Raw genomic sequence first — 26,258 nt, 5'->3', positions numbered from 1 at the left:
CCGAAGGAAGAAAAGGTGTGGGGTAGCGGAGGTATGTTCTGATTCAGCGTCCCCACTCTGGTCCTTGCATAGACCAGACATTCGGAGGAATATATGTGAGGTACCTGAGGTGTAGAAGTATCCGAGCGCGGGTGTTTCCGGTGAAGATACGTTCGCTCGTGCGGCGGTCGCTAGGGAGACGAGATGGTGCCGGCTGGGGCTGCGCAGGTGCGCGCTCTGTACAAACGGCTCCTGCTCGCGCACCGGCTGCTGCCTGACGATCTGCGCGCGATCGGTGACCGTTACGTCCGCGAGGAGTTCAGGAGGAGCAAAGGGCTCGGAGCGGAGGAGGCGGGCAGGTTCCTGAAGGAGTGGGAGGTAGGAGCATGCTCAAAGCGAGCGGGCGGTGAGCGCCGGGTGTCTTCCCGGGTCACACGGTGTGAGAGAGAACTGCACTGATCGTCATATCTTCCCTCACCCCCCTGTCCGGGCCCACTGGATGCATAATGTAGACTAATAACACCGGCGTCCTCTGCTCCTCGGATGCTGCCTGACCGGCTGTGCTTTTCCAGCACCATACCCTCGACTCTGATCTCCAGCATCTGCAGTCCTCCTCACTTTCTCCAACACCGGCACCTCCTCAAGGACAAGAGATGAGGTATATCTTGTGCAAACAGAGCAGTCAAATCCATCCCCACCTTATCAAATGGAACTTCAGCAATAACCTGCTCACTGACATCCAGTTTGGGTCCTCCCAGGGCTGGACTTCATTTACAGCCTTGGTTCAAACATTGGTTACAAGGACAGAAATTGAACACCAGAGGTGAGGTGAGAGTGACAACCCTTGACGTCAAGGCTGCATTACACTGAATGTGGCATCAAGGAGCCCTAGCAATTCTTGAGTCAATGGGAATCCAGTGGCAAGCATTTCACTGTTTGGGTCGCACCTGGCACAAATGAAGATGGTCTCTGTGGGAGTTACTCAGGGAATTGTTGAATTAACCTGTCCAGATATATTATGACCTGTGTCTTGAGCAGGTGGGACTTGAACCCAGACTTTTTCTGGCTCACAGTTAGGGACAATATCACTGTGACACAACAGTGATCAGAATCATTCCAGCTGTCCAAGAGCTTTCTCATTTCCTAATTGGTACTAATGAGTGAAGGGGCTGAAGTATTATCTTTCAACAGATAACTTCTATTCAGCAATTAACCTCTGAGGTAGGACCTGAACCTGGATATCCTGGTTCAAAGTAGGGTCATTAAATGTTTAATTTTATTGTGTTGTGAATCCAGTGATAGGGAGGCTGATTTGCCAACCCTATGCTGTAATGCCTCTGGAGCAGGTGGGACTTAAACTCAGGCTGTAAGTAATCTAATCTAATCTAAAGGTAGGGGCACTAGGACTGTGCCACAAGAGCCCCTGTTGTGACAGATAGTGTTCTAGGTCCAATTTCAGCTACTTCATCGATTACTTTACCTACATCCTAAGGTCAGAACAGGGATGTTCACTGTGTAATGTTTAACATCATTTGAGATGCCTTAGATAATGAAGGATGACACATATTGCTATCTAAATATAGCAAGACTAGTCAAGATGTAGGCTTTGGTTAATGAGTAGCAATAACGTTCGCATCACAATGGTCTTCTCCAAAAAGAGAAAAATCTAATCCTTATCCCTCCTTCACATTCAGTGGTGTTACTATCCTGGGTTCCCATTGACCAGAAGCTGAACTGGACTAGCCATATACATATATAGTGACCACAAGAGCAGATCAGAGACTGTTTTCATATACAGCAATGAGTAACTCACCATCTGACTCCCCAAAGCCTATCTGCCATCTACAAGACGCAAATCAGGACTGTGATAGAAGACTAGGAGGAAGTGGGGACTGCAGATGCTGGAGATCACAGTTGAGAGTGTGTTGCTGGGAAAGCACAGCAGGTCAGGCAGCATCCGAGGAGCAGGAGAATGTGTTTTGAGCATGACTGGGGTGGCACGGTGGCTCAGTGGTTGACACTACTGCCTCATAACGCCAGGGATCCGGGTTTGAGTCCTCCCTCAGGTGACTGTCAATATGAAGTTTGCACATTCTCCTAGTGTCTGCATGGTTTTCCTCCGGGTGGTCCAGTTTCCTCCCACAATCCAAAGATGTGCAGTTCAGGTGAATTGGCCATGCTAAATTGCTCATAGTCAGGGTAAATATAAGGTAGTGGAATGGGTTTGGATGGGCTACTCTTCGGAGGGTCGGTGTGGACTTGTTGGGCCGAAGGGTTTGTTTCCGTACTGTAGGGAATCTAATCATAAGCTCTTCATCAGGAGTCCTGATGCTCCTCGGATGCTGCGTGACCTGATTTCCCAGCCACACACGCTCGACTGTCATGGAAGACTCCCCACTGGCCTGGATGTCCCAACAACATTCAAGGCATTTGACACTATCCAAGACAGAAAACCTCACTGATTTGTACCACATCTACAAACACTACCCACTCACTCCATCTTCGATGCTCAGAAGCAGCAGTACCAGCCACCAGACAAACTGCACCTTTGACAGATCCTTTGACAGCACCTTCCAAACTCATGACCATGACCATAGAAGGACAAGAGCAGCAGATGCATGGAACGACCACAATCTAGAAATTCTCCGCCAAACTAGTGAATGACTTTAGTGGAACTCAAACTGAATGTCACTGAACATATTATTGCTGACCAGATACTGTTTGCCATGTAAATGCTGTGGTTGCAAGAGTAGTTCAGGGGCTAGGAATCCCACAGCAATTAATTCACTCATAGGACTTAAAACTAAGATCTTGAAACATTTTACTTTCACATTTTGCACACACAGGCTGCTGTAATAATTCTGTTTTTTCACAGGAGTGGTAAAATAGATCACCTGCAAAGTTGATATGTTACTCGAAGCCCAAATACTACACTTGCTGAAAATATGAAATGGAAGGAGAAAATATGGGAATAATTTGGGTTAGGGAATATCCGAGGAAGGTGAAATCTCGCATTTGAGGTTGGTATGTGAACCAACCTCAATCAGAATGTGCGATTGGTCATCAGAAAATACAATTTCTAAGGTTCTTTTTAAAGTATTCTAGGATTGGCAACAAATTCCTGTTGGAAGGGCTTATGCTCGAAACGTCAATTCTCCTGCTCCTCGGATGCTGCCTAACCTACTGTGCTTTTCCAGCACCATACTCTCGACTCTGATCTCTAGGCATCTGCAGTCCTCACTTTCTCCAAGTTACAAATTACCCAATTTTAGATGGGACTTGTGTGACATTGGTGACATGCATTGTTATTCTTCACTGAAGCATTTTGATTTTTTTTGTTTCTCGTATTATGTCATGACATGAAAATCCAGCAGGTGACAGAGCAAGCTTTCAATGGCTGCAAAAAGCATCTGTCAACCGTACTCTTTAGAAATGTATCTCTCGTGGGATTACATTGTCAAAAGTAGTCTCATTCCCTCATTGTTTAAATAATTAACTTTTTTCATATAAAAAAATTATTATGCTTCGTCTCATTCACTATCTTCCTGCTTCCCCATTTTGTTCCAGAATGTTGTTCAGTCACAAAGAACTCACAATGCATCTTATTGTGCAGGATAATATCCTAGCTTTCGCTAAGCATGAGCTCCCATATGGAAGTGTCTTGCCCCTTATTAAAGAATCACCACCTGGCTACCACTGTGATAACAGCATGGCCTTGATCATCTTGCATTCTCCTCCTAATCTGGTTAACGCCTGTCTGTGCCTTATCCCTTTCTAACCCTGGTTATTCCTTCTGGTATGGTCACCATCTTTGTTAAATTTTCTCAAGTAGTGCAAACTTGAATGTACCTGTCAAACAACTGACTTAGCTGTCCATTAATAGTCTGCTAAAAATATCAAAGGTTTTTTTTTCCTTCTATTAAAACTATTTACAGTATTCTACAACTTTCCTGAAGGGCAAAGATATTCCCTAGCTTTTCTTCACTATCACAATTCCTTAAATTCCTTTTCTCTGTTTCTTTCACTCTCATGTCAACAAGTGTGAGGAGCTTATGGATGACTTTGTAAGGAAATGGAGTATTCAGCTGCCTTTTTTGCTTCCCCTTTTACCTCATCTCCTATGCTTCTCCTTCCCCAAGTTACACACATCCTGGTCCTGAATCATCCTTTTTCTTGTTTCTGTCCTGTGTTTCTCAGTCCTCCGTGAGTTCATAGTCATACAGCATGGAAACAGATTCTTCAGTCCTTGCAAACCATAATTCCAAACTAAGCAAATCCCACCTGCCTGTGCTTCGCCCATATCCTTCCAAATGTTTCTTATTCATATATTTATCTAAATGTTTTCAATCATTGTAACTGTACCCATATCCATCACTCTCTCTGGAAATTCACTCCACACACAAACCACTCTGTGTAAAAAAAAAAAAGTGCCCCTTACATCTTAAAAATATACCTCCTCATCTTGAAATCCCCAACCCCAGGGAAAAGACAGCAGCCATTCATATTTTTTATACCCCATATGATTTTACAAACCTTTTTAAGGCCATCCTTCCCTCAATGCTCCTGTGGAAAAAAAACTTCCAGTCTGTCCAGCCTCTCCTTACAACTCAAATCCTCCAACATTCCAGCAACATCCTGGTAAATCTTTTTTGAACCCCCTCTAGCTAAATAATATCCTTCCTATAACAGGGTGACCAGAACTGGACACTATACTCCAGAAGAGGCCTTTCCAACGACCCTCTACAATCTCAACATAACATCCCAACTCTTAAACTTAAAGGTCTAATCAATGAAGACAAGTGTGCTAAATACCTTCTGAACCACCCTATCTATATGTGATACAAATGTCAAAGAAATACATACCTGAATCCCTAGATCTCTCCGTTCTACAACTTTATCCATGGCCTTACCATTAATTGTATAAGTCCTGCCCTTGTTTGTTTTACCAAAATTTAATACCTTACATGTATACAATTAAACTTTATCTGCCTCACTTCAGCCATTGACCCAATTGATCAAGATCTCTTTGTAATCTTTGATAATCTTTTTCACTGTACACTCCACCAATCTTGGTGTTATCTGCAAACTCACTAACCATGCCTTCTATATTCTCATCTAAGTCATTTATATAAATGACAAACAGAAGTGGATCCAGCATCAATCGCTGTGGAACACTGCTGGTCACATGCCTCCAGTCCAAAGGAACAACCTTTCGCCATTGCTTTAGATCTTTTGCTGTCAAGGCAAACATGTATCCAATTGATACCCTGAATCCTATGTGATCTAACTTTACCAATTTGTCTATCATGCGGAAACTTGTCAAAGGCTTTACCAAAGTTGAAAAATGTGCTGGAAAAACACAGCAGGCCACGCAGCGTCCATGGAGCAGGAAAATCGACATTTTGGGTATAAGCCCTTCTTCAGGAATGAGGCTGGTGTGCCAAGAGGGCTGACGTAAAAGGTAGGGGGGAGGAAATCTGGGGGAGGGGAATACAATAGGTAGAAGGAGGTGAGGGGGAGGGTGATAGGCCGGAGAGGGGATGGAGGCGGAAAGGTTGGGAAGATTGCAGGTCAAGAGGGCGGTGCTAAATCCGAGGGTTGGGGCTGAGATAAGGTAGGGGGAGGGGAAATGAGGAAGCTGGATAAATCTGCATTCATCCCGTGTGGTTGGAGGGTTCCTAGGCGGAAGATGAAGCGCTGTTCCTCCAAGCGTCATGTGGCCAGGGTCTGGCGATGGAGGAGGCCAAGGATCTGCATGTCATTGGCAGAGTGGGAGGGGGAGTTAGTGTTCCGCCATAGGGCGGTTGGGTTGGTTGGTGTGGGTGTCCCAGAGGTATTCCCTGAAACCTTCCGCAAGTAAGCGGCCTGTCTCCCCAATGTAGAGGAGACCACATTGGGTGCAGCGGATACAGTAAATGATGTGGGTGGCGGTGCAGATGAATTTGCAACGGATATAGAAGGATCCATTGGCGCCTTGGAGGGAGGTGAGGGGGGAGGTGTGGGCGCAAGTTTTGCACTACTTGCGGTTGCAGGGGAAGGTGCCGGGAGTGGAGGTTGGGTTGGTGGGGGATGTAGACCTGATGAGGGAGTCGCGGAGGGAGTGGTCTCTCCTGAATGTTGATAGGAGTAGAGAGGGAAATATATCCCCGGTGGTGGCGTCTGTCTGGAGGTGGCGGAAATGGCGGAGGATGATACGATGTATGCGGAGGTTGGTTGGGTGGAAGGTGAGGACCAGTGGGGCTCCGTCCAGGTGGCGAGTGGAGGGGTGGGGTTCAAGGGCGGAGATGTGGTGGAGAGCGTTTGTCGTCCATGTCGGAGGGGAAATTGCAGTCTTTGAAGAAGGAGGCCATTTGAGTTGTTTGGTAGTGGAATTAGTCCTCCTGGGAGCAGATGCGGTGAAGGAATTGGGAATGTGGGATGGCGTTTTTACAGGGGGCAGGGTGGGAGGAGTTGTACTCAAGGTAGCTGTGGGAGTCGGTCGGTTTGTAGTAAATGTCTGTGTTGAGTCGGTCGCCTGAGATAGAAATGGAGAGGTCTAGGAAGGGGAGGGAGGAGTCTGAGACGGTCCAGGTAAATTTGAGGTCGGGGTGAAAGGTGTTAGTAAAGTGGATGAACTGTTCAACCTCCGCGTGGGAGCACAAGGTAGCGCCAATACAATCATCGATGTAGCAGAGGAAAAGGTGGGGGGGTGGTGCCAGTGTAGCTGCAGTAGATGGACTATTCCACATATCCGACGAAGAGGCAGGCATAGCTGGGGCCCATCTGGGTGCCCATGGCTATTCCTTTGCTTTTGGAGGAAGTGGGAGGATTGCAAGGAGAAGTTATTAAGAGTGAGGACCAGTTCAGTCAGTCAAAGGAGGGTGTCATTGGAAGGGTACTGGTTGGGTCGGCGGAAGAGGAAGAAGCGGAGGGCTTGGAGGCCTTCGTGATGAGGGATGGAAGTGTATAGGGACTGGATGTTCATGGTGAAGATAAGGCATTGGGGGCCGGGGAAGCGAAAATCGTGGAGGGTGTGGGTGGTGTCCCGAATGTATGTGGGAAGTTCTTGGACTAAGGGAGACAGGACAGTGTTGAGGTATGCAGAAATGCAGGTGGGGCAGGAGTAGGCTGAGACAATGGGTCAGCTGGGGCAGTCGGGTTTGTGGATTTTGGATAGAAGGTAGAAATGGGCGGTGCGGGGTTGTGGGACAATGAGGTTGGAGGCAGTGGATGGGAGATCCCTGAGGTGATGAGGTTATGGATGGTCTGGGAGATGATGGTTTGGTGGTGTGAGGTGGGGTCTTGGTCAAGAGGGCAGTAGGAGGAGGTGTCCGCGAGTTGGCGTCTAGCTTCAGCGGTGTAAAGATCGATGCGCCAAACTACCACTGTCTGCCGGTTTGAAGGTGAGGCTGGGGATGGAGCGGAGAGAGTGGAGGGCTGCATGTTGTGAGGGTGAGAGGCTGGAGTGGGTGAGAAGGGTGGACAGGTTGCGGCAGTCAGTGTCGCGGCGGCAGTTGGATATGAAGAGATCGAGGGTGGGTAAGAGGCCAGCACGGGGTGTCCAGGTGAATGGGGTGTGTTGGAGGCGGGAGAAGGGGTCGTCAGAGGGTGGGCGAGAGTCCTTGTTGAAGAAGTAGGTGCGAAGGCGGTGGAAGAATTGCTCGATATCTAGCCGCGCATCAAACCCATTGATCCGGGAGCGTAGGAGGCTGAAGGTGAGGCCTCTGCTGAGAACTGATCGTTCATCCTCAGAGAGCGGAAGGTCTGGAGGGATCGTGAAAATACGGCAGGGCTGGGAGCTAGGACCTGGTGTGGGGCTGGAGCTGGGAGTGGGGGTGGAGTTAGTTGTGGGGGCGGAGATCGACATGAGGGCAGAGATTGACGTGGGAGCGGCATGGTCCTTGAGCAGGTGGGTGAAGTCACTGGGGGCGGAAGTGGTTGTGGCAACGGCCACTCCGGGGGCGGGTCGTTGGGGACGGAAGTGGCTGCGGCGACTGCCGTCACTGGGGACGGGAATGGCTGCAGCGACAGCCATCACTACTTTAACTTCCCCTCCCACTCCGCCAATGACATGCAGGTCCTTGGCCTCCTCCATCGCCAGACCCTGGCCACACGATGCCTGGAGGAAGAGCGCCTCATCTTCCGCTTAGGAACCCTCCAACCACACGGGATGAATGCAGATTTATCCAGCTTCCTCATTTCCCCCCCCCCCCCCCCCACCACCACCACCTTATCTCAGTCCCAACACTCTGATTCAGCACTGCCCTCTTGACCTTCAATCTTCTTCCCGACCTCTCCACCCCCATCCCCTCTCCAGCCTATTGCCCTCACCCTCACCTCCTTCCACCTATCGTATTCCCAGAGTCCCTCCCCCAAATTCCCTCCCCCCTACCTTTTATCTCAGCCCGCTTGGCACACCAGCCTCATTCCTGAAGAAGGGCTTATTCCTGAAATGTCGATTCTCCTACTCCTCGGATGCTGTCTGCTGCTGTGTTTTTCCAGCACTACATTTTCAACTCTGGTACTCCAGCATCTGCAGTCCTCACTTTCTCCTAAAGGCTTTACCAAAGTCCAAGTAAACAATGTCTACTGCTCTGCCCTCGTCAGTCTTCTTGGTTACTTCCTCAAAAAGTTCAATCAACTTTTATGAGACATGATTTCCCTCACACAAAATCATGCTGACTATTCCTAATCATTCCTTGCCTCTCCAAATGCATATAAATCCTATCTTTCAGAATCATTTCCAACATCTTACTCACCACCAAAGTCAGACTCAGGCCGACTGGTCATTTTGGAGAAAGTGAGCACTGTAGATGCTGGAGTGTCAGAGTCATAAAGTATAGTGCTGGAAAAGCACAGCAGATCAGGCAGCATCCAAGGAGCAGAAGAGTCAACATTTTGGGCATAAGCCCTTCATCAGGAATGTGGAGGAGGGAGGGGGCCGAGAGATAAATAGGAGGGTGGAGGTGGGACTGGGGGGAGGATAGCTGGGAAGGTGATAGGTTGATGGGGAGGGTAGAGTGGATAGGTGGAAAGGAAGATGGACCGGTCAAGAGGCAGTGCTGAATTGGAGGGTTGGATCTAGAATGAAGTGGGAAAGGAGGAGAGAAAGGTGGATACTAGTGAAGTCAATGTTGATGCTGCGTGGTTGAAAAGTCACAAGGTGGAAGATGAGGTGTTCTTCTTCCAGTTGGTGGGTGGTTTGGCAGTGGAGAAGTTCCAAGACTTGCATATCCTTGGGGAGTTGAAGTGGTAAGCCATGTGGCAGTGGGGTTGTTTGGTGCATGTGTACCAAAGATGTTCCATGAAACACTCTGTTGGTTGGTGTCCTGTCTCCCTGATATAGAGGAGACCACATAGAGAGACACCATAGATGAAGTGGGTAGATATGCAGAAAAATGTCTTCCAGATGTAAAAAGATCCTTTGGGGCCTTGGACAGAGGTGAGGGGCAGGTTTACAGTGTAGAGTGGCAAGGCAAGTGCCAGGTGAGGAGGATGGATTGGTGGAAGGCACGAACTTAACAAGGGAGTCATGGAGGGAATGGTCTCTGCAGAATGCAGATGGGGTGGGGAAGGAAATATATCTTTGGTGGAGTCTGATTGTAGGTGGCAGAAATGGCAGAAAATAATACGCCTGTATCTGGAAATTAATTGGGTGGAAGGTGAGGATCGGGGAGTTCTATTCTTGTTGTTTCTGTGACAAAGCTGCTCCTTTAACAAAGTTATGTTGTCCTTTGTTTTATTTTCAAAGAGGTCTTAAAAGACACAGACTCTGAAAAATCTAAGTTGAAGGGTTTTAGGGCCAGATTGATTATAGTTAACAGATATTGCCTCAGGCAACAGGCGTTCAAGTATTTGAAAAAAAAATTATGCAATGAAAGGGGAGTGACTAGTTCTCCCAGCTCAGCTTTCTCTGGTTTGGTTTTTAGCAGTAGTGTTTTGAAACTGCTGGAACCAAAGAAGCAGGTCTCTCAGAGTTCTCTCTCAGACTTCTCTACTGTAAGAACCTTTGTTTGATCTTACCTTTTGTGCCATGGGGTGTTTATGGGAATTATTGCAAATATTTGGACCAATATCATTAAGTTAGGATGAGCTGTTAGGTTTTGGATAGTTTATTATTCTGTCTTCTGTTCTCATTGTTAGTGTTTCATTCGATAATCTTATAAATGGATTCTGTTTTATTTAAAACTAAGTAAGTGGGTTGACCAGCTGCATCACTCTTGTACTATCCATGTTACACCTAAGTTAGCATCTGGGCTACTTTCCTGAAATGTTTTCAGGGGGGGGTCTGACCTGATCCAGAACACTTCTACAGTTCATTTTGACCATCTACACACTGGACCAAATACCACTTAACCATACCACACAACAGCACTTCGTAATCCTCTGAAGCCTCCATTCCTTTGGCTTTGGCCTTTTTTTTGTATCATCTGGTGCCTACCGTTGACAGCTGTGTCTTCAGTCTGCTCTGACTTGTACTCTTTATGTTCATTCTTATACATTTCTGCCTTCTCCTATCCCTCTCTTCCTTTTAAGACCCTCCTTAAACCTACCTCTCTAAAAACGCTTTAGTTACTCAATTTGATTTAAACGTTTGCATGGCAGTGTTTATCTGACAAAGTTTCTCCTTAGATTAGAATCTCATATTAGAGGGACTACATAATTTTTACAGTTGCAGTCAGAAAACTGATTGCAACCATGGTAGTCAGCATTATGCAATTAATGGTATGGCTTAATCAGGGATGTCAATGTGGACTTGTAACAAGTGGATAATAGTTATAGGTTAAATTTAAAAGAGTAGCTCTTGTGGTGCAGTGGTAGTGTATGTACCTCTGAGACAGGAGACCTGCTTACAAGTCTCACCTACTCCGGAGTTGTGAAATAACATCCCTGAACAGGTTGATTAGAAAAAATCTATATTGATCAGAGATGGAGTCCGATGCTCCAGTGGAGGTGTTCCTACCGCTGAGCCATGATACCTGGGTTCAATCCCATCTGCTACAGAGTTGTTTAATAATATCTCTGAACAAGTTGAGACATTATCAAAATTGATCAAAGACATTCTTGTTGATCAGTGGCAGTGACCATACTTCCGAGGCGGGAGGATGTCCAGGTTTAAGTCCCACCTGTACCAGAAGTGTGTAGTGACATGTCCGAACAGGTTGGTTGGAAAATATCTGAATTAATCAAAGTGAATACTGAATGAATGAATGTACAAAGACTGCCCAGATGCGATATCTTTTTGGCCTTTCAGAAAACCAGATAAAGTTACAAACATTAAAATTCATGACATTAATGGTGAGGTGCTACGAAAAAAGTATTGTCTGAGTGCAGAATTCGGGTGTAAGTGGATTGACAAGATGTAACCAATGGTGTGCCTCAGAGATCACATTCCATTTCTGTAAGGTGCAAGGAGCTTCTGACGTCAATACATAAGGAATTGTCAAAATGCAAAGCTTCCCTACTGTTTCTGCAGCTACACTGGCACCACCCTCCACCTTTTCCTCCGCTACATCGATGACTGTATCGACGCTGCCTCGTGCTCCCACGAGGAGGTTGAACAGTTCATCCACTTTACTAACACTTTCCACCCCGACCTCAAATTTACCTGCACCGTCTCAGACTCCTCCCTCCCCACCTAGACCTTTCCATTTCTATCTCAGGCGACCGAATCAACACGGATATTTACTATAAACCGACCGACTCCCACAGCGACCTAGACGACACCTCCTCTCACCCTGTCCCCTGTAAAAACGCCATCCCATATTCCCAATTCCTTCGTCTCCGCTGCATCTGCTCCCAGGAGGACCAGTTCCAATACCGTACAACCCAGATGGTCTCCTTCTTCAAAGACTGCAATTTCCCTCCCCAGACGTGATCGACGATGCCCTCCATCGCATCTCCTCCACTTCCTGTTCCTCTGCCCTTGAGCCCCGCCCCTCCAATCCCCACCGGGACAGAACCCCACTGGTCCTCACCTACCACCCCATCAACCTCCATATACATCGTATCATCCGTCGTCATTTCCACCACCTCCAAACAGACCCCACCACCAGAGATATATTTCTCTCCCCTCCCCTATCAGCGTTCTGAATAGACCACTCTCTCCGTGACTCCCTCATCAGGTCCACACCCCCCACCAACCCAACCTCCACTCCTGGCACCTTCCCCTGCAACCGCAAGAAATGCAAAACTTGCCCCCCCCCCCTTACTTCCCTCCAAGGCCCCAAGGGATCCTTCCATATCTGCCACAAATTCACCTGCACCTCCACACACATAATTTACTGCATCCGCTGCAACCAATGTGGCCCCCTCTATATTGGGAACGTTTCAGAGAATGCCTCTGGGACACCCAGACCAACCAACCCAACCACCCCGTGGCTCAACACTTTAACTCCCCCTCCCACTCCACTAAGGACATGCAGGTCCTTGGACTCCTCCATTGCCAGACCATAGCAACACGACGGCTGGAGGAAGAGCGCCTCATCTTCCGCTTAGGAACCCTCCAACCACAAGGGATGTACTCAGATTTTTCCAGTTTCCTCATTTCCCCTCCCCTCATCTTGTCTCAGTCAAATCCCTCGATCTCAGCACCGTCTTCCTAACCTGCAATCTTCTTTCTGACCTCTCCGCCCTAACCCTCACTCAGGTCTGTCACCCTCACCTTGACTTCCTTCCACCTATCACATTTCCAACACCCTCCCCCAAGTCTCTCCTCTCTACCTTTTATCTTAGCCTGCTGCACACACTTTCCTCATTCCTGAAGAAGGGCTCATGCCTGAAACGTTGATTCTCCTGCTCCTTGGATGCTGCCTGACCTGCTGCCCTTTTCCAGCAATACATTTTCAGCTACTGTACTAAAAGCCTTCTTCATCTGTAATTATTTGTACCAGTTTTATACAACTTGATCTTTCCTATCCCGATTTAAGGAATTGTATTTGCAGATACATTCTATTTTGCTCAATAAATGCAGAACCTGCAAGCAGTTAACGGAGGCAGTCAATCCATGTAAGATTTGTAAATTCCACTTTGGAAAAAGAACCAGTCTGACTCAAGATTGGGATACAGACTGACTATAATCTCACAACTTTAAGGCATTGGCTGAGCTGAGATGTCACTTTTTGTTATAAAACCTTAAATTATCTTGAGAATGTGACTTAAAAGATGTTCTGGGATTTAAATATTAAAGAACTGAAACCAGCAAGTACATTCTGAAAGATGAAAGACTTAACAATCTAGGTTTGTTCAATTTATCATTGTATCACTGAAATCTTTTGCTTTAAATTCTGTGTCTTATGGTCTTGCTTCACAACCACCTGATGAAGAAGCAGCACTTCAAATGCTAGTCTTTCCAAATGGTGTTGTGATTTTTAATTTTGTCCACCGCAGCCCAACATCAGCTCCTCCAAATCACAATTTAAGGTATAATCTTAAGTCTCACCCACAACCCTGCAGAGAGTTATTTTTTTTAATAGAGCTGTACGTATCATAGAACCACTTGTGCTAAATTTTTTTCTCTCTGAATTTTCTTTTAGAACATGGACTTGGAGTATTTGCACCATTACTGAACTTGCCGTGAACAAGATCTGTAATAATTGTAGTTCCATCGTTTTCCATTGGATGGCACTAAAGACTTGAATACCTCATTACTTTAAATGGTTACAGTACTATAGGAGGGGCTATTCCGCCCTAAATATGTTCATTAAAGAATATTTTACCAAAAACATAAAAGTTGCTGCAAGGAAGTTAATAACTCTTTTTTTATTCTGATACAATTCACTCCTGAAATAGACTAAAGGTTGATGACTCTTCTCAAGGCTTCTGGAAATTAAAAAAAGAACTGCACTGCTGTGGGTGAGAATTACACTAAGGTTATGCTTTAAATTGTGGCAGTAAAGATCTAGTTATATAAGACAGGCACAAAATAATTACAGATGAAGAAGTCTTTTGACAGATCTTAGTGCATTAAATCCTTCCCCCATTAAATCAAATTCATCTTTAGATGATTCCAGGATTGTTCTGCTACATGATACCAGCACTGTTTGAAGAATTTCTTTCAGTCTTAGCTACCATGTACTAGTTTGAACATATGTGTCCTTGTGCTCCTTTCTGTCTCAGATGAAAAACATTCTGGATTAATTTTTTTATATCTCCTTAACAATCTTGTGTAACTTTACCCTTGGGCAACTCACCTTTGGCCTCTTTACTGCATATACTAATCACTCTTCATCTCCAGTAATCACTCTAGACCTCACATGGAGACATTACCTTCAGTTAAATATTGGGAAGGCAGAAGTTAATGACTTGATTCCTAACACTATCTCAACTCCCCAACCACAGATTGAAAAACTCATCCATTTCTATGGTCACTATTTTAAACAGAACCATATCCTTGTCATTAAGTGAATGCTTAAGGGGCTGGAGGAAATAAAGCAGTCTGCAATTTATTGGGTAGCATAAAGCTTTTTCAGTGGCACTAGTGCTGATCACATCCAAGCCCATCATCATCCCAACATATGCCTTATCATAGACTTTAGAAATTCAGGAACTGAGATACTCCCATAATTCCCTATCTCCTAATATGCTCTTGTAGTCACACTGTATAGACTACATTTTTATGGGTCAAGTTATGTTTCTGATCAGTGATGGTCTGCACTATGTTAGTATAATGGAAATTCAACAGAGCTAATGATGATGAATATCATGGCAACCTGGTTTTTAATGTTAGCTGTTGTCTGGGAAGAGGATGGTATGGATACTAGCAAGTCACAATATCTTTTGTAAGCAATGAAACAAGGTGCTTGTTATAAATAATTTATTAATTATCAGGATCTTAGTGTAGAGGGGACAATTTCAAATTTTGCAGATAACACAGTGCTTGGAAACATTGTCACTCTGAGAACGACAGTGTGGAACTCCAGAATGGCATCTATTTCGTCTATGTGAAGTGGCTGAATTGAAGGCAGGTGAGGTTCAGTGCAGAGAAGTAATGCACTAGGTGGGAAGACATTGTACCCCCACTTTTATTTTGTCTTTCAATTTGAAAGCGGTAGAGGAGCAGAGGGAACTAAGTGGACATGTGCGCAGATCATTGTCTTTTGTAGGACAGGTGTGGAGAGTAGTTAATAGTGCACACTGCGTCCTTGACTTTATTAACAGGGCATAGAGTACAAGAGCAAGGTGGTGATATTGAATTTGTATAAAACATTTGTTAGACCTCACATGGAGTGTTATGTACAGTGTGGGTACTATATTATAGGAAAGACATGAACGCCTTGGAGAGAGTGCAGAAAGGGAACTCCCCTATAAATCTTTCCCATGGCCAAAAATGACCCATTGACCCTTACTCTGTTTCCTGTAATTCAGCCAATTTTGTATCCACATTGCTACTGTCACCTTCATACCATGATCGCTATCTTTTCTTATGAGTCTGTTATGTGACATAATTCACCTTCAAAACCCATTACCACTTCCACCTAGAAGGACAAAGGCAGCAAATATATTGGAACACTACCACCTGTAGGTTCTCTTCAAGCCAATCACCTTCTTGATTTGGAAACCTATCACCACTCCTTCACTGTTGCTGAGTCAAAATCCTGGAATTCTCCCCCCCCCCCCCCCCCCCCCCCCCCCCCCCCCCCCCCCCCCCAAGGTCATTGTGGGTCAACCTACAGCACATGAACTGCAGCAGTTCAAGAAGGCAGCTCGCTATCACCTTTTCAAGGGCAACAAAGAACAGGCAGTGAACACGTCCCTAAGTGAAAAATATAGTCTTCTGGAAATTCATGTGTACCACATTGACTGCATTATCCCCATCCAGTGTTTCCAACCCTCATTTAAAAAAAACTTTCCCAAGTTAATTAAGCACAATAGAAATTTATGCTGACTCTTCCTAATCAACATAGCTTTTCATACAGGCCTACTATCTAATACCATGCTGAATAATTCTTTCAAGAAGCTGCTCCACCATTGAAGGTAAACTGATAGATCTGTAACTGCTGGGTTTATCCTTAACAAGATAGTGTTTGCTATGTGGATATGAAGAAACTTACTATTAGCAGGTAAACATTAGCTAAGGAACTGAAAACAGGGAGAAGTTGGCTTTCAATGTGGCAAATGTATATAATGGTGTCCTCTGCAGGCAGCAGAAGGAGCATACCTCTTTTGATTTTACCTAAATTGAGTTTTTGATATACAGTGCTCTGGAGAGATTGGGGTGGGATAGAATTAGCCAAACAGCCCTGGGAGCCAGTGTTTAACAATTAGTAATAAAAAGTAAATGGTACAGTGGGTGACGTGAAGCCTTTGGAGTGTTGTTGAAGTGTCAACATTCCAGGTAAGTGGGGCATAGTAACCTCTGGGTTACTGATAGTAAGGGATTCAGCAATGGTACTGCTATTGAATATCAGTGGATCTATGTTTAGATTTTCTCTATATTATTGCTTGGCATTTGTGTAGTGCTGTTTAAATTTAATCTAAATGTGAGTTCAGTACTCGCTGCTGAGGTAATCTTTGCTTTTGAAATTTGGCTAATGACACAGTAGGCCTTTGGACTTCAATTGAAACCACACAAGTGATGGTACGATATAATTCTAAAGATTATCAAATGGTCTGTGAATCAAAGTTACTCTGCACAGGTTTTATTTGTAAAAATTGATAGCATTAGCCTTTTCATATCATTGAGAATTTTGTTTTAAAAATCAGCTCAAGATACCCAACCAGACTTTACCTGCTATTCAAGAACATTTGTATGTGTTGTTCAGTTTTTAGATCCAATACTGTGAATTAGGGTTATTTAACCAGCCAAAACGGTCTCTGCTTGAACTCAGCACTTGGTTCAAATTATACTATTAAGATCAGATCTCACTCCTGTGTGAGTCTGTGCTTCCCCCCTTTACCCACTGGCAAAAATTTGATGTCCAGGACAGGGGTCTTCCTTGTTTAAATTCTGCATTTCATTTCTAAAGATTCAAGGAGTTTAACTGATTCAACATAAATCCAGCCTACAGGTTACAATAATATGGAAGTTATGTTAAAACTTTGTAGAACATTTTTTTAAAATCCTCTTGTGGGATATGGGTGTCACTGGCGAGGCCAGCATTTATTGCCCCTCCCCAATTGTCCAGAGGGAAGTTAAGGCCTTGTGTGGATCTGGAGTCACCTAGGTCAGACCAGGTAAGGATGACAGATTTCCAGATGGTAAAAACAATGACTGCAGATGCTGGAAACCAGATTCTGGATTAGTGGTGCTGGAAGAGCACAGCAGTTCAGGCAACATCCAAGGAGCAGCAAAATCGACGTTTCGGGCAAAAGCCCTTCATCAGGAATAAAGGCAGTGAGCCTGAAGCATGGAGAGATAAGCTAGAGGAGGGTGGGGGTGGGGAGAAAGTAGCATAAAGTACAATGTATGAGTGGGGGAGGGGATGAAGGTGATAGGTCAGGGAGGAAAGGGTGGAGTGGACAGGTGGAAAAGATAATAGACAGGTAGAACAAGTCTGGATAAGTCATGGGGACAGTGCTGAGCTGGAAGTTTGGAACTAGGGTGAGGTGGGGGAAGAGGAAATGAGGAAACTGTTGAAGTCCACATTGATGCCCTGGGGTTGTAGTGTTCCGAGGCAGAAGATGAGGCGTTCTTCCTCCAGGCGTTTGGTGGTGAGGGAGCGGCGGTGAAGGAGGCCCAGGACCTCCATGTCCTCAGCAGAGTGGGAGGGGGAGTTGAAATGTTGGGCCACGGGGCGGTGTGGTTGATTGGTGCGGGTGTCCCGGAGATGTTCCCTAAAGCGCTCTGCTAGGAGGCGCCCAGTCTCCCCAATGTAGCAGAGACTGCATCGGGAGCAACGGATACAATAAATGATATTAGTGGATGTGCAGGTAAAACTTTGATGGATGTGCAAGGCTCCTTTAGGGCCTTGGATAGAGGTGAGGGAGGAGGTGTGGGCACAGGTTTTACAGTTCCTGCGGTGGCAGGGGAAAGTGCCAGGATGGGCTGTAGGGGTGCGTGGACCTGACCAGGTAGTCACGGAGGGAACGGTCTTTGCGGAAGGTGGAAAGGGATGGGGAGGGAAATATATCCCTGTTGGTGGGGTCTTTTTGGAGGTGGCCGAAAGGTCGGCGGATGATTTGGTTTATGCGAAGGTTTGTAGGGTGGAAGGTGAGCACCAGGGGCGTTCTGTCCTTGTTAGGGTTGGAGGGGTGGGGTCTGAGGGCGGAGGTGCGGAATGTGGATGAGATGCATTGGAGGGCATCTTTAACCACGTGGGAAGGGAAATTGCGGTCTCTAAAGAAGGAGGCCTGCTGGTGTGTTCTGTGGTGGAACTGGTCCTCCTGGGAGCAGATACGGCGGAGGCAGAGGAATTGAGAGTACGGGATGGCATTTTTGCAAGAGGTAGGGTGGGAAGAGGTGTAATCCAGGTAGCTGTGAGAGTCAGTGAGTTTGTAAATAATGTCAGTGTCAAGTCAGTCGTCATTAATGGAGATGGAGAGGTCCAGGAAGGGGAGGGAGGTGTCAACCCATCCTCCCATCCTGGCACTTTCCCCTGCCACCGCAGGAACTGTAAAACCTGTGCCCACACCTCCTCCCTCACCTCTATCCAAGGCCCTAAAGGAGCCTTGCACATCCATCAAAGTTTTACCTGCACATCCACTAATATCATTTATTGTATCCGTTGCTCCCGATGCAGTCTCTGCTACATTGGGGAGACTGGGCGCCTCCTAGCAGAGCGCTTTAGGGAACATCTCCGGGACACCCGCACCAATCAACCACACCGCCCCGTGGCCCAACATTTCAACACTCTGCTGAGGACATGGAGGTCCTGGGCCTCCTTCACCGCCACTCCCTCACCACCAGACGCCTGGAGGAAGAACGCCTCATCTTCTGCCTCGGAACACTTCAACCCCAGGGCATCAATGTGGACTTCAACAGTTTCCTCATTTCCTCTTCCCCCACCTCACCCTAGTTCCAAACTTCCAGCTCAGCACTGTCCCCATGACTTATCCAGACTTGTTCTACCTGTCTATCTTCTTTTCCACCTGTCCACTCCACCCTTTCCTCCCTGACCTATCACCTTCATCTCCTCCCCCACTCGCCCATTGTACTCTATGCTACTTTCTCCCCACCCCTACTCTCCTCTAGCTTATCTCTCCATGCTTCAGGCTCACTGCCTTTATTCCTGATGAAGGGCTTTTTGCCTGAAACGTCGATTTCGCTGCTCCTTGGATACTGCCTGAACTGCTGTGCTCTTCCAGCACCACTAATCCAGAATCAGATTTCCAAATGGGTTCACATGGTCATCACAAGGCCACCATTTCTTCCAGATTTCTACTGAATACAAACTTCACCATCTGCCTTGGTGGGATTCAATTGTTAAATACTGAATGGACTCACAAATTCTTAGCATTCACCTGTACCTGTGTTTTTGTTTTGCCTCTGTTTACCTATTATTTACTTATCTATGCTATTTAAATATGTGATCTGCCTGTATTGCTCACAAGACAAAGCCTTTCTCTGTGCCTCGGTACACATGACAATAAATTCAATTTAATTCAATTCAAATCCATGTCCTCAGAATATTGGCCTGAGATTCTGGACTGTTAGTCTCGTGACATGACCAGTATGCCACTGCAAGTTAAAGTCAGTCATTTAGGTTCCAATTGAAAAGATTGCCATTTAATGACTGCAGTTGATGTGTTAATTTAGATCAGGCTGGGGTCAGTTCTGTTGTTCCCCATTGTCAAATAACCTGCCAGTTATTTATTTTGTTGTTAGGTTTGCACCAGTTATGGCACTGGAGTTTACTTACATAAATCCTGAAATGAGTTCTACCTTTTGGAAGATAGGAAGGAATATAATTTAAGTTGATACTTAATGAGGAACTGAGAAAAGATGAATAATAAGATGTTGATATTGTGAGAAACATTTTTCCAATGTTTTCAACTTAATAGAAAGTGTACCTAATTTTATTAGTTGACATGCTTTTTGTGATATATTTTTGTCAGAGTGGTAAGGGCGTGGAATGCCGTACCTGCTAACATAGTCAACTCAGCCACATTAGAGAGATTTAAACAATCCTTAAATAAGCACATGGATAGTGTAGGGGGTCGAGCTGAGATTAGTTCACAGGTCAGCGCAACATCGAGGGTCGAAGGGCCTGTTCAGCGCTGTATTGTTCTATGTTCTATTAAGTTTATTGATTTACAGGTTAAAAACCCTCAAGTTGGAGATGGTCTTTACAACCAAAGTTTCAAAACATTGTCTTTTGAGATGAAATACTGCTACCATATGTTGCTAAAACAAAAGCAGAAATTGCTAGAGAAACTCAGCAGGTCTGGCAGCATCTGTGGAGAAAAAAACAGAATTATCATTTTGAGTCCAGTGACCTTCTTCAAAACTCAGACTTCAGAAGATTTAATTTTACATGCTGCTGAAATCCCTTTTTCTTTTAATTTTCACAAAGTTCAGATTGCTGCCTTAGAAATACAGACCATGTTCCTGTTTCTTAGAGAAGCCTAAATGTAGGGCTAAACCTCAGAGTATAGAACACCAAAGATGCAAACAGTAGTTGAACATGGATGAAGCCAAACTCAGCGGGATTTAGGAGTTCTACAGTTTTGAAGTTGTGTAAAAGATTCTAATAGAGCAGGAATCTTGATTGCAATACCTTGGAGTGTAGGGAAAACAAGTAAAATGCAGTAGCACAAAATGATGGGATAGGAATTGTCAGTTCTGATGCACTACTGAGAAACTGACTATGGAAAACATTCTGCTGAGTCACTGTCATCAGTTAGTTTCCTTTATCAATGTGTGCTGCCAGCTCACCGTAATGGTTTTTCGTACAGCCAATGCTTCCTGTGCTGTTTATTGGCTGTATATATTAGTGGACCAAATATCAGTACTAAAAACTAACTTGCACCTTTTAAAGGGGTAGTGCATTGTGATTGAAGCAGATGTTTGGTGTCATTCTACAAATAAGTCTGAGAGCTATTGTGGTGAATTCATAGTGTCCTTATATCAAGTCCATCCTATGCCAGAGATGTGTCATAACATGTTTGATTTGATTGATTTAAAAATATCTACAAATGAATCTGACCTAGGAAAATAGTGAAGAATGGACGACTGGGAGCAAGCAGGCTCCCACCTTTTCAGTACAGTGCTGGAAATCTTGGTAGAAGAACAGAATTAAAAATGAGGATGAATGCCCTTTTTCTTCTTTGGGAGGATCTCTGGGCATAGAATTTAGAAACTGTAGGAACTGATTTCTACAGAACTCCATGTTAGGAGTATGACCCCAAAGACTTTGATGCAATACTAGAAGAAACTCATCTCTCCAGTGGTCAAAATTAGTGGTTTCAAATACCATTTCCTGTCATCTGCACCACTATCTTAATTCATCACATCTCCATCTTCCATCACATCTAGTGTTCTGGAAGGTGGAATCTCTTCCAGAACACTAGATTAAAAATTGACTTTTTTTATATCCGTCTGAATGGAAAGGCAGTTCTGCAGTTTAAGGTCTCATCCAAAATATGACACCAATGACAATGCAGTTCATTGCTCCAATATTGTGCTAATGTGTCATTTTAGATTGAGCTCAAGTTTGGATTGGTGAGTCAGATGCTGCTAGTGAGCCAACCTGACAGGCGAAATTCTCCATTACTTTCACCTTGCTGCTTTGCAGTTTTGTTACTCTGTTCTACCTAAAATATTGTAATTATCTATCATATTAACAGTGCTGTATTCAGTTATGTAAAATGTGGCTCTAAACATCCAATGTGGCAAACAGTGTATACACTTTTTGTGCCAGACTTATGCCAGGTTGAAGCTCCCCTTTGCAAAATTGGTTGCGTTGAGCACAGGTGGGGTGCATTCGAGACTATGTACGTGTAGCTCAACTAGTGGCATAGACAAGTGAAGGAGTAAAAAATAATTAAGCTAAGTTTCACTGGTGCAGGTTCCACTATCTCTTTCAAGGGTACAAGGGAAGGAACTTTCCAGACAAGATAAAAAGTACAACCAGCTCATCTCCACACAACCTCATTCTTTGGAAGTATCAAATGAAATCCACCATGAGGAGTAACTTCTTTGTGTCAACTCTCCAGCCTGGAATATTCAGCGCCTAAGTATTAGTGTTTAGAAAGCTTAACTACAATTATTGGTTTGATTATATTGCATCCTTAAAGCCTTTTGATTGGCCTCTAAAATTTATTGACAACTTATGACGCATGTACTGTCAGTTCCAGAATGACTGCCATGACCCTCGTATAACCCACAAATCAATATACAATTGCATAGTGACAGCGGGAACCCATCTGGAATTATTGCCTCTAAGATTAGGAAACTCTCTTGCTCTGCTTGAATTAAGCTCAATATTTTTTGTGTGTAGGCATGTGTAAGTGACAGGAGGTGATCGTGCTCGTTTTTTTTTTAAAAATCAGTTACGTTTGTAGATTAAATCCAAAAGAAGCATTGATAACCCAGTTCAACCCTAGTATTTGTGAATTGAAAACTGAAACATTTATAATATTAATAGTGTAGGTTGATGCTTTACTAACTTGGATGAATCTCATAACTCACACCATGTTTGATTGGAATTAATATCATGTCTGACAGGCACAGTTTAATTCAATGTCATTCATCTGACATTGTAATATTTTGTAATGTTACTGTTTTCTGACATAAAAGATGTAAAATGTGTGCTTGTATATTTTATCCGGACACGATGAATTTTCCCCATTTGATAGAATACAAATTTTTGGATAAAATTCCTCCTTTTTCAACTTCTGCCTCCCTACAGCTGTGCCATTGCTTTCAGAGGTAGGAAATGAGAGTCTCGAGGCCCAAAAAGGTTCTCTAAATAATGTCAGAAGACAGCTCAGGGGAACCATCACTTATTTCATCATGTGGTTGTGCTGCGTTCCCGTCAACTTGGTGGACTTATAGGTCTTGGCTGTCAAGGTGGGGTAGGGGTGTCCAGTGGAACAAAATGATTTGAGTCCTGGTAAAATGGTGGGACACCCTGCGTCTCAGTGGAATTCAGCAGGTTAGCGGTAGATAGTAGCCTGAGTTGAAAACATGCTGAAAATGTGTTGCTGGAAAAGCGCAGCAGATCAGGCAGCATCCAAGGAACAGGAGATTTGACGGTTCGGGCATAAGCCCTTCTTCAGAGGGGAGACAGGCTGCCTACTTGCGGAACGTTTCAGAGAACACCTCTGGGACACCCGCACCAACCAACCCAACCACCCCGTGGCTGAACACTTTAACTCCCCCTCCCACTCCGCCAAGGACATGCAGGTCCTTGGCCTCCTCCATCGCCAGACCATGGCAACACGACTTCTGGAGGAAGAGTGCCTCATCTTCTGCCTACGAACCCTCCAACCACAAGGGTTGAATGCAGATTTCTCCAGCTTCCTCATTTTCCCCTCCCCCACCTTATCTCAGTCCCAACCCATGGACTCAGCACCACCTTCGTGACCTACAATCTTCTTCCCGACCTCTCCGGCCTATCACCCTCACCTTAACCTCCTTCCACCTATCACATTCCCAACACCCGTCCGCCAAGTCCCTCCTCCCTCCCTTTTATCTTAGCCTGCTTGGCACACCCTCCTCATTCCTGAAGAAGGGCTTTTGCCCAAAACATTAATTCTCCTGCTCCTTGGATGCTGCCTGACCTGCTGCTCTTTTCCAGCAACACATTTTTCAGCTCTGATCTCCATCATCTGCGGTCCTCACTTTCTCCTAACTGAGAGATGATTTAAAGCACTTTACAATTTTTCGGAGGAGCACATGTCACAAGCTGTGCCATATGATCATAAAATATAGGAGCAGAATTGGGCCTTTCATCCCATAGAGTCTGCCTCACCATTTGATCATGGCTAGTATGTTTCTCAATCTGCATAACCTGTAATCCATTTGTAATCAAGAGCTTGTCTATTTCTAACTTAAATCCACTCAATGAATTGCCCTCCACAGTCCTCTGCACCAATGAGCTCCACAGATTCACCAACTTTTAGCTGAACAAATACTTTCTCCTCTCCGTTCCAAAGGATCACCCTTTACTCTGAGGCTGTGCCCTCATGCCCTAATCTCTCTTATTAGTGAAAGCATCTTCTCCACGTTCGTTCTATCCAGGTCTCTCTGTATTCAGTAAGTTGTAACAAGATCCCCTTCATTCTTCTAAACACCTATTGAATACAGGCCCAGAGACCTCAACTGACAAACTCTTCATCATCCTTGGAAATCAGATTTGTGAACTTCCTCTGGACATCCTCCAAGACCAGCAAATCCTTCCTGAAATAAAGTGTCCAAACTTGCTCACAGTGTTCTAAACGTGGTATGACCAGAGGCTTAAACAGCCTCAACAGAAAATACATTCCTGCCGTTGTACTCTAGCCTGCTCAAAATGAAGGCTAACATTGCACTTCCTTCCTAAATTCCAACTGAGCCTGCATGTTATCCTTAAGAGAATCCTGAACTAGGATTCCTAAGACCCCTGTGCTTCAAATTTCCAAAGCCTTTCTTCCTTAGAAAATAATCTACTCTGTTCTTCCACTTCTAATATATTCCATTTGCCACTTCTTTGCCTACTCTCTTAGCCTGGCCAAGTCCTTCTGCAGCCTCCCCACCTCCTGAACATTACCTGTCCCTTCATTTATCTTTGTGTCATCTGCAAACTTGGCAACAATATCCTCAGTTTCTTTGTTCAGATTGTTAATGTATAATGGCCCCTGCAGAGCTCTGCTAGTCATCAGCTGCCATCCTGAAAAAAAGCATTTTATACGTAATCTCTGCCTTCTGCCAATTAGTCAATCCTCTATCAATACGAGTACCTTGCCCCAACACTATTAACTCTTATTTTACATAGCAGCCTCCTGTGCAGCATCTTCTCAAAGGCCTTTTGAAAATCCAAATAAGTCATGTCCACTAGCTGCCCTTTGTCTAACTTACTCATTACCGCTTTAAAGAATTCTAACAGGTTTGTCAGACGTGACCTCCTCTTAATGAAGCCATGCTGAGTCAGCACTATTTTACCATGCATTTCCAAGTATTGCACAATCTCATCCTTAATAATGGACTCTGAAATCTTTACCACTCTCCAAGATCAGGCTAACCAGCCTATAATTTTCCTTCTTCTGCCACCCTCCCTTCTTAAACAGAGGTGTTACATTTGCCATGTCCCAACCCTCTGGTATCCTCCCTGACTCTGAATAGACTTAACAATAGGTGTCCCTCATAAAAGTCAATAAGTGTTATGTTCCTTTCTTAATGGAGAAAACAGTTACTCATGCATTAGTGCAGTTACTAGTCTGTGTGGTGTCTTTAATCTGTCTGTTTCAAAAGAAAATTATTACTACCATGCCTAATGAGCATGTTTCAGTTTTAAGTTTAAAAACCTCTAATTCAGCACTCTGATTTTTATTTTTTCTCAGGCTTATGCAGATACACTGCAGGCACAAGCTACGGAGAGTGTGATGCATCCCGTACCGAAGGCCAACTATGGAATTGACCTGACAGCAAATAAACTAAAAGACTTTAACGAAGAACAGATTGGACAGTTATATGCACTAATGCAAGAAGCTACAAAACCAGTTCAATAATAAAGGTGACCCTTATCACAAGAAGTAATTTATTAATTATCACAATAATATGCAACTAACATTGGAATTGTACCTATTATATCTGCTTTCTATGTATTTTGATTCCTGGAAATAATGAATTCTGAAAATTTGAAGTGTAATTGTCTTGTATAGAGCAATGTTTAACAGTTAGCCCATTTGCTTTCAGCATGTAAATTGTGAACGGATAGTAATATTTACAATGTTTAAAAGTTTTAGAAAGATCGATTCAACTTTTTTCTAGTAATAAATTTGTGAATACTGAACCAAATTTTATGTAAACTATTTTTAATGTTTAGCAATGTGTAACCAATTTTGATCAATCATATTAAACAGCAAATAATTAACATTGATTTGCAGTTATCATGAGTACGTATGTAAATATTCTGGTTATCTATGTTTAAGAAAAAAATTCAAACTTAGTAATTATTTTAATTTTAAAAAGAACTATTTTTGAATTGGAGGCCATGCTGCCTCCACCCATCCTTAGCTCTCCTTATGCAGGTGTTGGTAATCCAAATACTTTGAACTTGGATTTTTTGGTGTGATATAGGCATTCCCAGAGCAGTGTTCAGTTCAAATCTTGCAATTCCTTAAACTATCAATAGTGAAGAAACAATTTTGCTTCCAAATCAGGATGGTTTGTGACCTGGAAGAGGAGATGGTCTCATGTCATGTCATAGAGTTGTACA

At 44.4% G+C, this 26,258-nt stretch overlaps 2 protein-coding genes across 2 annotated transcripts in view; one reads left to right on the top strand and one right to left on the bottom strand.

Moving 5' to 3' along the window:
- Positions 1–310, bottom strand: part of LOC132816034 (cytoplasmic dynein 1 intermediate chain 1) — a 282,803-nt gene extending 282,493 nt beyond the window's left edge. The window contains exon 1 of the mRNA XM_060825446.1: positions 105–310. The gene's annotated coding sequence lies outside the window, so the exon portion shown is untranslated. The remainder of the gene's footprint in view (positions 1–104) is intronic.
- On the top strand, positions 104–25,862 carry sdhaf3 (succinate dehydrogenase complex assembly factor 3). Its single transcript, XM_060825448.1, has 2 exons — positions 104–357; positions 25,381–25,862. The coding sequence occupies exons 1-2, from the start codon at positions 184–186 to the stop codon at positions 25,546–25,548; spliced, it is 342 nt and encodes a 113-aa protein (XP_060681431.1). The 5' UTR covers positions 104–183; the 3' UTR covers positions 25,549–25,862.
- The last annotated feature ends 396 nt before the right edge of the window (positions 25,863–26,258 follow it).

The sequence above is a fragment of the Hemiscyllium ocellatum genome, chromosome 5 (genome assembly GCF_020745735.1).
Source record: "Hemiscyllium ocellatum isolate sHemOce1 chromosome 5, sHemOce1.pat.X.cur, whole genome shotgun sequence".
NCBI lineage: Eukaryota > Metazoa > Chordata > Chondrichthyes > Orectolobiformes > Hemiscylliidae > Hemiscyllium > Hemiscyllium ocellatum.
This window is presented reverse-complemented; position numbering and strand designations above follow the sequence as displayed.

Coding starts and splice junctions, on each gene's coding strand:
- sdhaf3 (XM_060825448.1), top strand. CDS start 184: ATGGTGCCGGCTGGGGCTGCGCAGGTGCGCGCTCTGTACAAACGGCTC. Junction 358..25,380: donor GGTTCCTGAAGGAGTGGGAG/GTAGGAGCATGC, acceptor ATTTTTTCTCAG/GCTTATGCAGATACACTGCA.